The sequence below is a fragment of the Aotus nancymaae genome, unplaced genomic scaffold, assembly GCF_030222135.1.
Source record: "Aotus nancymaae isolate 86718 unplaced genomic scaffold, 86718_ANA_hifiasm-v0.15.2.pri h1tg000028l, whole genome shotgun sequence".
Lineage (NCBI taxonomy): Eukaryota > Metazoa > Chordata > Mammalia > Primates > Aotidae > Aotus > Aotus nancymaae.
In genome coordinates, this window is record NW_026988441.1 from 33,907,075 (window position 1) to 33,919,090 (window position 12,016).

The 12,016-nt window shown below is 45.8% G+C and overlaps 1 protein-coding gene across 9 annotated transcripts in view; it reads right to left on the minus strand.

Annotated features, from left to right (window-relative positions):
* The window catches only part of SMARCA4 (SWI/SNF related, matrix associated, actin dependent regulator of chromatin, subfamily a, member 4), a 92,518-nt gene that overhangs the window by 49,922 nt on the left and 30,580 nt on the right, over positions 1–12,016 (minus strand). For all 9 annotated transcript variants that reach the window (XM_012436084.2, XM_012436088.3, XM_012436091.2 and 6 more), the window contains 4 exons: positions 11,600–11,767; positions 11,437–11,487; positions 5,234–5,364; positions 4,996–5,053 (listed from right to left, as the gene is read on the minus strand). In XM_012436084.2, coding sequence (XP_012291507.1) covers positions 4,996–5,053; positions 5,234–5,364; positions 11,437–11,487; positions 11,600–11,767 — 408 coding nt within the window. The remainder of the gene's footprint in view (positions 1–4,995; positions 5,054–5,233; positions 5,365–11,436; positions 11,488–11,599; positions 11,768–12,016) is intronic.

Sequence of the window (12,016 nt, forward strand, 5' to 3'; positions counted from 1 at the left end):
AAGCTATTTTTATATCCCCATTTAAATCATACAAATACACCACAGTGGATTGTTCCCTCATCTGTAATGGAACTGCTACAAAGCTTTACAAATATTATCTATAATTAATCTGTTATATCATTCCAGTGAAAAGCCAATGGAATGTCCCTTGGATCACAAAAAATGATTTTATAGATCACTTGGAATAAACACGTGGTAATCACACCGACATTTTAGGCAAGAAACCAGAGCTGGTAGATATCCTGGAATTAAAAGAGGAGGGAGACTTCTGGCTAAAGCCAAATCAGGAAGTGGGCAAATTTCCTCCCCAAAAAGCAACTTTAAAGCTGGACAAATTGACAAGTGACCATTTCAGAGCTCAGGGAGTTGACCAAAGGTCTAATAGTATTAGTAAACCTTGAAAAACTGAACTTGTGGTAGGAAGAGTGGGAGTCTGTAGCTCTTTTACTGGGGGCCACATTCACCTCTTCTACCTCATAGCTCCAGATACGTGAAGGTCTTATGGCAGGCTGGAGAAGGAGGCAGGCTATGAGGCTTGGCAGTGAGGTGGAAGGGGCTCAGTCACTTGTAGAAGGAAGCAATGCCCATGCCCAATGGCACTGCCAACAGAGGTGAGATCAGCCATAGAGAAAAGCATATCATTGGCTGAGTCTGTGCCCTTGCAGAGATACCAAAGGATCCAGTAGAGCACAAGTGCCAGGGAGAACCCGGCAATGGCCCAAATGTAAAATGCACCTCCTCAGACAACTGAACCATTAGCAGGAGAAGGCAGGTGTCTGAGCATAAACTGTGCCCAATCTTCAGATGACCACAAAGTGACGAAGAAACACTGCCTGCCCCTAATGATCCAGGGAAAAAAAAAAGGAAGAGACAATCAAAAAATGTTTAAAAGAAACATATACAAATCCTCATTAGTATAGCAATAAGAAAAAAAAGAAAAAGAAAAAGAATTGAGCAAATACAGCAGAGGCCACACACACTGTATGGGAACCAGATTTCACAGATTTAGCCCCAGGAAATTACTAAACAGACTAGATGTCACCACAACCTCTCGGGGGTAAAAGTCAGACTCAGGGTAGCTAAAGTAGGCTTCAACTAAACATGAAGAAGAGGTAAGCAAAAAAAAAAAAAGAGAGGTCGGGCGTGATGGCTCACGCCTATAATCCCAGCACTCTGGGAGGTCAAGGTGGGGGGATCACCTGAGGTCAGGAGTTCGAGACCAGCCTGACTAATATGGTGAAACCCTGTCTCTACTAAAAATATAAAAAATTACCCGGGCGTGGTGGCGGGTGCTTGTAATCCCAGCTACTTGGGAGGCTGAGGTAGGAGAATCGCTTGAACCTGGGAAGCAGAGGGTGCAGTGAGCTGAGATCACGCCACTGCACTACAGCTTGGAAAACAGAGCAAGACTCTGTTTCAAAAAAAAAAAGGAGAGTATGATATATACTCAAGAGGAAAAAAACCGGTATACTGTCCCTGTTCTCAGATGTTGGAATTCACATACAAATTGGTCTTTTGAAGCAGCTAGGATTCTAAATATATTCAGAGTAATCGTAAATACATTCATAGAACTAAAGGAAACGTTGATTAATTTAAGCACAATGAACTGACAAATATAAAATTTCAATAGACGACTGAAATCATAAGCTTCCCGAATTTGATGAAAAACTTAACTACCCGTAAAAGAAGCTGAACAAACCCCAAAGAGAATAAATACAATATATTTCACAGTCAAACCACTACAAGCCAAGAAAAAGAAAATCTGAAGAGCAGAAAGAGAAAAAGAAATCATCATCAAATAAAGAGGGGCAACAATACAATTAATGGCTAAATTCTAAACTGAAACAAGATCAGAAAGTAGCAGAATGACATGTTCAAAGTGCTAAAAGGAAAACCAAAAACAGCCTCTCAAATGAGAATTCTATGTTCAGCAAACCTACCGTTCCCAAAATGAAGGCTAAAGAGATCCATTCCAAGATATAAATGGATTGACAGAAAGTATTGCTAGCAGATATGCCTTATGAAAAAATATTATCCCAGCACTTTGGGAGGCCGAGGCAGGCAGATCACCTGAAGCCAGATGCTGGAGACCAGCCTGGCCAACATGGTGACACCCCGTATCTACTAAAAATACACAAATTAGCCAGGCATGGAGGTATACACCTATAATCTCAGCTACTTGTGAGGCTGAGGTAAGAGAATCACTTGAACCCAGGAGGCGGAGATTGTAGTGAGCTGAGACCTCGCCACTGCCCTCCAGCCTGAGAGACAGAGCAAGACTCCATCCCAAAAAAGAAAAAATATTATTATAAGAAATCTTCTAAGTTAAAAAAGGGCACAATAGTAGACAACAGTGCAAACTACAGGAAGAAATAAAAAACACTGAAAATTATAACTACAGTATAGGAGATTCTTTTTTTTGAGATGGAGTTTTGCTCTTGTTGCCCAGGCTGGAGTACAACGGCGTGATCTCGGCTCACCGCAACCTTCGCCTCCTGGGTTCAAGCAATTCTCCTGCCTCAGCCTCCCAAGTAGCTGGGACTACAAGCATGTGCCACCATGCCCAGCTAATTTTTTTGTATTTTTATTCACCATATTGACCAGGATGGTCTCAATCTCTTGACCTTGTGATCCACCCGCCTCGGCCTCCCAAAGTGCTGGGATTATAAGAGTGAGCCACCGTGCCCGGCCCAGTATAGGAGATTCTCTAACTGTATCTTCCCTTATTTCTTCTCTACTAACATCTTTAAAATCAACAGATTGTGTAAAACGCTGACTGTAAGACTGTACTGCAGGGTTTATTCTATACAGAGAGGTAAAGCTATGACCATAACAGCACAAAGGAAAGGGGAGAGAATGGAGTCACACTGGAGCAAAATTTATTTTACTTGAATCAAGTTAGCATTAATCTGATGTACACTGTGGTAAGTTAAGATGCATACCACAGGCCTGGCGTAGTGGCTCATGCCTGTAATCCCAGCACTTTGGGAGGCCAAGGCAGGTGCATCACCTCAGGTCAGGAGTTCAAGATCAGCTTGGCCAACATTGTGAAACCCTGTATCTACAAAAATACAAAAATCAGCATGATGGTAGGTGCCTGTAATCCCAACTACTGGCAAGGCTGAGCAAGAGAATCGCTTGAACCCAGGAGGTAGAGGTTGCAGTGACCCAAGATCACACCATTGCACTCCAGCCTAGGTGACAGAGAGAGACTCCATCTTAGAAAAAAAAGAAAAGGATGTACACTGTAATCCCTAGAGCAACTACAAAGAAATTAAAAAGGCACTGTAAAGGCCAGGTGCGGTGGCTCACACCTGTAATCCCAGCACTTTGGGAGGCCAAGGCAGGCGGATCAAGAGCTCAGGAGGAGATGGAGACCATCCTGGCCAACACAGTGAAATCCCATCTCTATTAAAAACACCAAAAAAATTAGCCGGGTGTGGTGGCATGAACCTGTAGTCCCAGCTACTCAGGAGGCTGAGGCAAGAGAATCACTTGAACCTGGGAGGTGGAGGTTGCAGTGACCCAAGATTGCACGACTGCACTCCAGCCTGGGCAACAGACTGAGATTCAGTATCAAAGAAAAAAAAAAAAAAAAGGCACTGTAAAAATAAGAATTCACTTTGGGAGGCCGAGGCGGGTGGATCACGAGGTCAAGAGATCGAGACCATCCTGGTCAACATGGTGAAACCCCATCTCTACTAAAAATACAAAAAATTAGCTGGGCATGGTGGAACGTGCCTGTAATCCCAGCTACTCAGGAGGCTGAGGCAGGAGAATTGCCTGAACCCAGGAGGCGGAGGTTGCGGTGAGCTGAGATCACGCCATTGCACTCCAGCCTGGGTAACAAGAGCGAAACTCCGTCTCAAAAAAAAATAAGAAGAAGAAGAAGAAGAATTCAAAAAAACAAAACGGTACACTAAAAATAATATTAAGCACAAAAGAAAGCAGTAAAGGAGAAACAAAAACAGGAGATACATAGAAAAGAAACAGGAAATGTAAGCCCAATCACATCAGAAATTACAGTATATATAAATGGTCTTAGAAACTCAGTCAAAAAGCAGTCACTATCATACTAGCTGAAAATGCAAAATCCATATGCTGTTTTAGAGTCAAAGAAACAGGCTGAAAGTAAAAGAACAGGAAAAGACGTACCATGCAAACAATAACCACAAGAAGCTGGAGTGACGAAGATAGAACAGACTTTAAAACAAGAAATAACACTGGAGGCCAGGCACGCTGGCTCACACCTGTAATCCCAATACTTTGGGAGGCCCAGATGGGTGGATAACCTGAGGTCAGCAGTTAGACACCAGCCTAGCCAACCTGGTGGAACCCTATCTCTACTAAAAATATTTTGAAAATGAGACAGGTGGGTGAATCACCTGAGGTCAGGAGTTCGAGACTAGCCTGACCAACATGGAGAAACCCCGTCTCTACTAAAAATACAAAATTAGCCAGGCGTGGTGGTGCATGCCTGTAATCCCAGCTACTCAGGAGGCTGAGGCAGGAGAATCACTTGAACCTGGGAGGCGGAGGTTGCAGTGAGCCAAGATCGCACCACTGCGCTCCAGGCCAAGTCTCAATTAAAAAAAAAAAAAGTTGGCTCACACCTGCAATTCCAGCATTTTGAGAGGCCGAGGCGGGCGGATCACAAGGTTAGGAGATCAAAACCATCCTGGCTAACATGGTGAAACCCTGTCTCTACTAAAAATACAAAAAAAAATTAGCTGGGCGTTTTTTTTTTAATGTAATGCAAATGATTTAATTTAAAATGGAAACAGTGACATGTCACCAAAAGCTGCCCTATTGGATAGCTGCTGCCCTATTGGATAGCACAGCTCTAAAGCACCAACTTCAGCCAGGACTGGGTCTCAGCTGTTCCCTGCCCCGCAAGACGCCCAGCCAGGGCAGAAGAGGGTCACAGCACACAGGGTGGAAGTCACTGCAAGTGGGCACTGGGAGCTTTGAAAGAGCCAGGATATGCACTCTTACCTCTTCCTCTTCTTCTGAGCCACTTTCTTCACTATCAGACCTCGGAGCTACCTCATACCTAGAAAAAATATAAGGGCTTTCACATAAATCTGCTCAGACCCAGCAGAATTCACTTTTCCTAGCAAACCAGCCAGGGATCCAAATAAAAGTAAAATCACCCCTAGCTGCCACCTCCCTGAATAAGGCCCACTGAGGACTCGGGATCCCAACTGCATCTGGAATGAAAGGCCCAACTCACCCCGGATTCATTTCCAGCCAGGCCTCCAGCTGCCCAGCTTTGGGGGCGTCTGTGCCCGTGAGGATCTTCCCGCTCTCCACGTGGATCACTTTCACCGGGAGGTCGCTCATCTGGCTGGTCTCATCCAGAGGCTAAAAAAAGAGTCATCCATGTGACACAGAGGTTGCAGGCCCTCCAGATCAAAGGTTTACAGAGGTCAGGGTGGGAACTGCCCACTCAACTGTATACACTTATCTCTATATACATGCAAACATGGCCAGTGGCGGTGACAATGGACAAACTGTATATTGAGTAACTCAGTAAAAATATATAACCCATGAATCCTGACTAAGCGACACTTGTTTCTTTAAGGTAGCTGACACATACATGGTAATTTTCAAACAGTCCAGACAGTCACACAGTTGAAAATTCAGGCCGGGCTGGTCTCAAACTCCTGGCTTCATGTGATCCACGTGCCTTGGCTTCCCAAAGTGTTGGGATTCCAGGCATGACCACTATGCCCGGCCCATTTTTTTTTTTTTAACGAAAACTGAAGAGCATAATGTGGGTGCTCCCCCTTCTCCTGTTCTCCAGCCTAAGTTTTGTCTTCAGAGGCGTCCACTGGTATCCGATTCCTGTACATCCTTCCAGATCAATTCCATGGATAAGAAACAAGGACTTAGACGTTTCCACTTTCTCCCTGTTTTTTACACTTACGGCTATACTAATTCACATTCTTTGGATCTTGATTTTTTTTACCCAACTTATGCTCTATTTGTAGATTTCATCAGGGGTCCTCATTCTTTTTTGTTAAAAAGCTAACTGGAATATTTCAAAAATAAGTTCCTTTTAGCAACAAATATGAAACTCCAACTGTTGAGATTCAATGGATAAACATTTCCTCCTTCATTGATTCTTTTATATTTCCTAGAGAAAACTTCCCAGAATGAGGACAACGTTCTTGGTTTAAATTCTGGTTTTTATCTTCCAGAAATTTATAACTACCTGCAAAACTGCTACACTCACTGTCAAAGCCATCCACACAGTGGAGGGATATCGATCAGTCTCTACACGTTAAAGGTCACTCTCAGAGTGGTCACCACGGAGGGTCACAGCAACCCCTTACCCCAACAATGGGCTCTGCAGGCTGCCTCAACTGGGGACTTCTACTCTGCATTCTCTCTGGGATCACTAGGGGAAGCAGTCAAAGACGTTGATTGAGAAATGCTTCCCCCACACCCAAAACTCTGATTGAAATGCTCTGGAGTGAGGCTTGGGCATCCTTGCTATTTTTAAATTTTTAATTTACTTTATATTTTTTGGAGATGGATCTCACTATATTACACAGGCTCTGTATACTGGTCATTCACAGGTGTAATCATAGTCTCAAAGCCCCAGGCTCAACTGATCCTCTTACCTCTGGCTCCCAAGCAGCTGAGACCACAAGTACACACCACGATGCCCAGGAAATTATTTTATTTTTTGTAGAGACAGAGTCTCCCTATGTTGTCCAGGCTGGCCTTGAATTCCTAGACTCTAGCAATCCTCCCACCTCAGCCTCCTGAGCAGCTGCCAACTACATGCACATGACTTCACACCCCGCTACTACTTAGAAAAAGCTCCCTGGAGGATCACTTGAGCCCAGGATGTCGAGGCTTCTGTGAACCATGACCTCACCACTGGACTCCAGCGTGGGCAACAGAGAGAGAGAAAGACACCCTGTCTCAAATAATAGTAATAATAATAATAGAGAGCTCCCCAGGTGACTAGAACATACAACAGAGGCTGAGTACCACTGGCTGAGAACAAGGCAAATCCACCACCAGAGCAGCAAGTGCCGGTGCCTGTTATCAACACTAACAGGACGAGCAGCCACAGCAGGACTGAGCATGAAGTTCCTGAGCTGCACTTTCCCACTTCATGACATTTTTCTTGAGTCCTCCAGATGGCTCTAGAACTATGAGACAGAACTGGCTGACAGAGACCCTGTCTGAAGTAATAATAACAAAAAGCTCCCCAGGCTGGAATGCAGTAATACAAATGCAATGCACTGCAGCCTGGACCTCCTGGGCTCAAGTGATCCTCCCACCTCAGCCTTTCAAGTAGCTGGAATGACAGGTGTATGCCACTAAGCCTAGCTAATTTTTTGTAGAGATAAGGTTTCACTACATTGCTCAGGCTGGTTTCAAACTCCTGGGGGGCTCAAGCGATCCACCCACCTCAGCATCCCAAACTGCTGGGATTACAGGTGTGAGCCACCATGCCTGGCCCCAAGGAACTTCTTTTTTTGAGACAGAATCTGTCTCTGTCACCCAAGCTAGAGTGTAGTGGCTGTGAACCTGACTCACTGTAACCTCCACCTCCCAGGTTCAAGTGATTCTCCTGCCTCAGCCTCCCAAGTAGCTGGGAGTACAGGTGTCCATCACTATGCTCGGCTAATTTTTTGTATCTTTAGTAGAGATGGGATTTCACTATGTTGGCCAGTCTGGTCTTGAACTCTTGACCTCAGGTGATCCACCCTCCTTGGCCTCCCAAAGTGCTGAGATTACAGGCGTGAGCCACCACATGCAGCCCCAAAAACTTCTGAACACAGTATTTGGAACACATACCCTGGGGTGGAGGAACTCTATAAATACTGGACTCTAGATAGGAGGCTTCTGCATAGAGGTAGGTACCCATTAGCACTGTGGAATGCACTTTCTACGTATTCTACGATGGAGCAGATAAGTAACCCTATTGCTGCTAATGGAAATCAGGTTCCTGATTTTAGAATTATGGAAAGGGGGAAAGGATAAAATTAACCATGTGCTGTTGGATTAAAATTGGGAGGTGTCAGTATAACCTCAAGACTTTTTTTTTTTTTTTTGAGACAGGGTCTCACTGTCTTGACCAGGAAGGAGTGCAATGGTGAGATCACAGCTCACTGCAGCCTCAAACTCTTGGACTCAAGTGATCCTCCCACCTCAGCCTCCCGAATAGGTAGGACGACAAGTACATGCCACTACACCCAGCTAAACCAACATTTTTTAAATTTTGGTTTTGTTTTGTTTTTTTGAGACAGAGTTTCAACCTTGTTTCCCAGGCTGGAGTGCAATGGTGCAATCTCGGCTCACCACAACCTCCACTTCCCAGGTTCAAGCAAATTCTCCTGCATCAGCCTCCCAAGTAGCTGGGATACAGGCATGCACCACCATGCCCAGCTAATATATATATATATATATATATATTTTTTTTTTTTTTTTTTTGAGACGGAGTTTCGCTCGTTACCCAGGCTGGAGTGCAATGGCGCGAGCTCGGCTCACCGCAACCTCCGCCTCCTGGGTTCAGGCAATTCTCCTGCCTCAGCCTCCTGAGTAGCTAGAATTACAGGCACGCACCACTATGCCCAGCTAATTTTTTATATTTTTAGTAGAGACGGGGTTTCACCATGTTGACCAGGATGGTCTCGATCTCTTGACCTCATGATCTACCCGCCTCGGTCTCCCAAAGTGCTGGGATTACAGGCTTGAGCCACCGCGCCCGGCCCTAATTTTTTATATTTTTAGTAGAGATGGGGTTTCTCCATGTTGGTCAGGCTGGTCTCAAACTCCCAACCTCAGGTGATCTGCCTGCCCTGGCCTCTCAAAGTGCTGGGATTACAGGTATGAGCCACTATGCCTGGCCTTTAAAATTTTTTACAGAGACAAGGTTTTGCCATATTATCTATGCTGGTCTCAAACTGCTGGGCTCAAGTGAGGAGCCCACTTTGGCCTCTCAAAGTACTGGGAATACAGGCATGAGCCACCATGCTCAGACAAGAGTTTTAATATATACAAGGAATAATGCAGATACTCATCTATTTCCCAGATCTGGCTGCTGAGCAGGCCCAGAAGCAGTGATAGCCCACTAGAAGCGGGCACCCTCAAAGTCAGATCTTGGCATCTAAATATTATTCTGTAATAAAAGGATATATAGCTGGCACAGTGGCTCAACCCTGCAATCCTAGCACTTTGGAAAGGCCAAGGCAGGCAGATTGCTTGAGCTCAGGAGTTTGAGACCAGCATGGGCAACATGCCAAAACCCTGTCTCTACAAAAATACAGAAAACATAGCCAGGCATGCTGGCATGCGCCTGTAGCCACAGCTATTCAGAAGGCTGAGGTGGGAGGATCACTTCAGTCCAGGAGGTTGAGGCTACAGTGAGCCATGATCGCACCAGCCGCACACTCCAGCCTAGGTGACACAAGGAGACCGTGTCTTGGAAGGAAAAAAAAAAAAAAGGCCGGTCGTGGTGGCTTCTGCCTGTAATCCCAGTACTTTGGGAGGCCAAGGTGGGCAGATCACAAGGTCAAGAGATTAAGATCATCCTGGCCAACATGATGAAACCCTGTCTCTACTAAAAATACAAAATTAGCTAGGCATGGTGGCGCACACCTGTAGTCCCAGCTAGAATGGCTCGAACCCGAAGGCAGAGGTTGCAGTGAGCCGAGATCATGCCACTGCACTCCAGCCTGGCAATGCAGCGAGACTCCGTCTCAAAAAAAAAAAAAGGGGGAACCAGGACTCCCTGGAGAAAGGGCTGGCTCCAGGGGGCTCAGCAGGGAAAGCAGAAGCCAAGACTGGTGAGGAAGTAAGTGCTGCAGGAATGGTGGGCACATGCCAAAAGCAAACAGGGGCCAATGTCAAGAAGCAACTATTGGCTAAACCTAAATCACCAAAAGAAATCATTTTAAAGGATTAGAATCCATTCATTTAACTAAACAAGAATCCATGAGTCTACACCAGGGGTTGGCAGACCATGGCCCACAGGTCAAACAGGAGTAAAGAGAAAACCTTTCCTACTATAGAAAAACAAATACATCAATGCAGAAGGAACAATGGAACTAAAAATCATCATACTAAAACAAACACAGCAAAAACTAATACAGGCAAAAAAAAAAAAAGATACTAAAACGGGGATTAGCTCGAATTTTGAGGAGTTACAACATAGTTACAAAGTCTCAATTATCTCCCTACTTACAAAAGAAAAAAACAGTAACTGGACAGTGGTGGATCTCTTGGCAGATACCAAGGATTCAAAGTCAGCATCACCAGTGACCTTGCTTATGAACCTATGCCATGCACTCCCAATGTGATGCCCTGAAAGGGATCCAGGGCCATGGTAGAGGTCTGCCTGCCAGAGACACATAACCTGAATCTAATCACAAGGAACATCAGAGAAACCACAATCTAGAGCCACTGGGTGACACAGCTGGCCTGAAGGCAAGCATGGTGGCTCACACCTGTAACCACAGCCTTTGGAAGACCATTGTGGGAGAATCACTTGAGCCCAGAAGTTCAAGACCAGCCTGGAAAACATGGCGAGACCCCATCTATGCAAACCTCTGCACCCTTCCCCCCACCACACACACAAGGAGCTATTGAAGATCGAAGCTGGCAGGGCATGGTGGCTTATGCCTGTAATCCCAGCACTTTGGGAGGCCGAGGCGGACAGAACACGAGGTCAGGAGTTCAAGACCAGCCCAGCCAACAATGTGAAACCCTGTCTCTACTAAAAATATAAAAATCAGCCAGGCATGGTGGTGGATGCCTATAATCCCAGCTACTCAGGAGGCTGAGGCAAGAGAATTGCTTGCACTTCGGGGATGGAGGTTGCAGAAAGCCAAGATTTCGCCACTTCACTCTAGCATGTGCAAAAGAGCAAAACTCCATCTCAAAAACAAAACAAAACAAAAAGCTGGGTGTGGTGGGGCATGCCGATAGTCCCAGCTACTCGGAAGGTTAGGATCACTTGAGCCCAGGAGGTCGAGGCTGTGAGCCACTGCAGTCCAACCTGGGTGACAGAAAGACTCTGTCTCAAAGAAACAAAACAAAACACAAATAAGAAATAAGAATAAAAAGAAAAAAAAAACCACACACAAAACGTGAAAATGGAAACCCTGGGTAAAGAACACACAGGACATCTCTGGATGGTTCTTGTGACTCTCCTGCAGGTCAGACATTTAGTAAAGTAAAACCTGAAAGATGAATAATGCATCAAATGCATAGAAAAAGGCCTTAGAGAAAGAAAACACAGCATGTGGGATGGAGGGGTGGGTGGGATGGGAGTCAGAGGACATGCTGGGTTTCTTGCCACCATCATATATTATTGTTCGTCATTTTAAAAGAATACAGGTTTTAAAGTTTGAAATAGACCAAAGCCTCGGGGTTGGGTTGGTACTTCCACAAGAAATCCTGCTTCCTCACCTCACCATCCGGCCCAATAGCAGGCGTCTGCCCTTCTGCGTTTTCTGCCTTCTGGAAATAGAGAGACACGATCAGGCCCTGACCCGCCAGGTCGAGGCTACACAGGCAAAGATGGCTGCCCCCATCCCACTCTGCAGCAGGCGCCATGCCAGGCCCAGCACACCTTCTTTTTCTTTTTCTTCTTTTTCTCCTTGGCCACCTGGGCGGCCTTGTGCTGCCGCACCAGCTCTGTGAGGTTAGCCACATACTCGTCCGTCTGCTGCAAGAGGTAGGCCAGGCGCTTGTCCTTCTTCTGGTCGATGAGCTTGCGGTACCCCTCCTCATCTTCAGCCTACAGAAGCGTGGGGTTATGGCAATGTGGTGGTGCAACGTGCAGGTCTGTGAACACTCACAGCTGGCAAACCCCGAGGGGCACTGAAGGCAGCGTGGCTCACGCAGGTGCCATACCGCCAGCCCTCCACACAGCAATCGACTCCCCATTCAGGAACCATTTCCTCAAAACCTACCAAGGGCTAGGTTCCAAAGGCACCTGCTAGGCAGACAGTCCCACCAGGAGCCATTTACAAAGGCCATGAGCCAG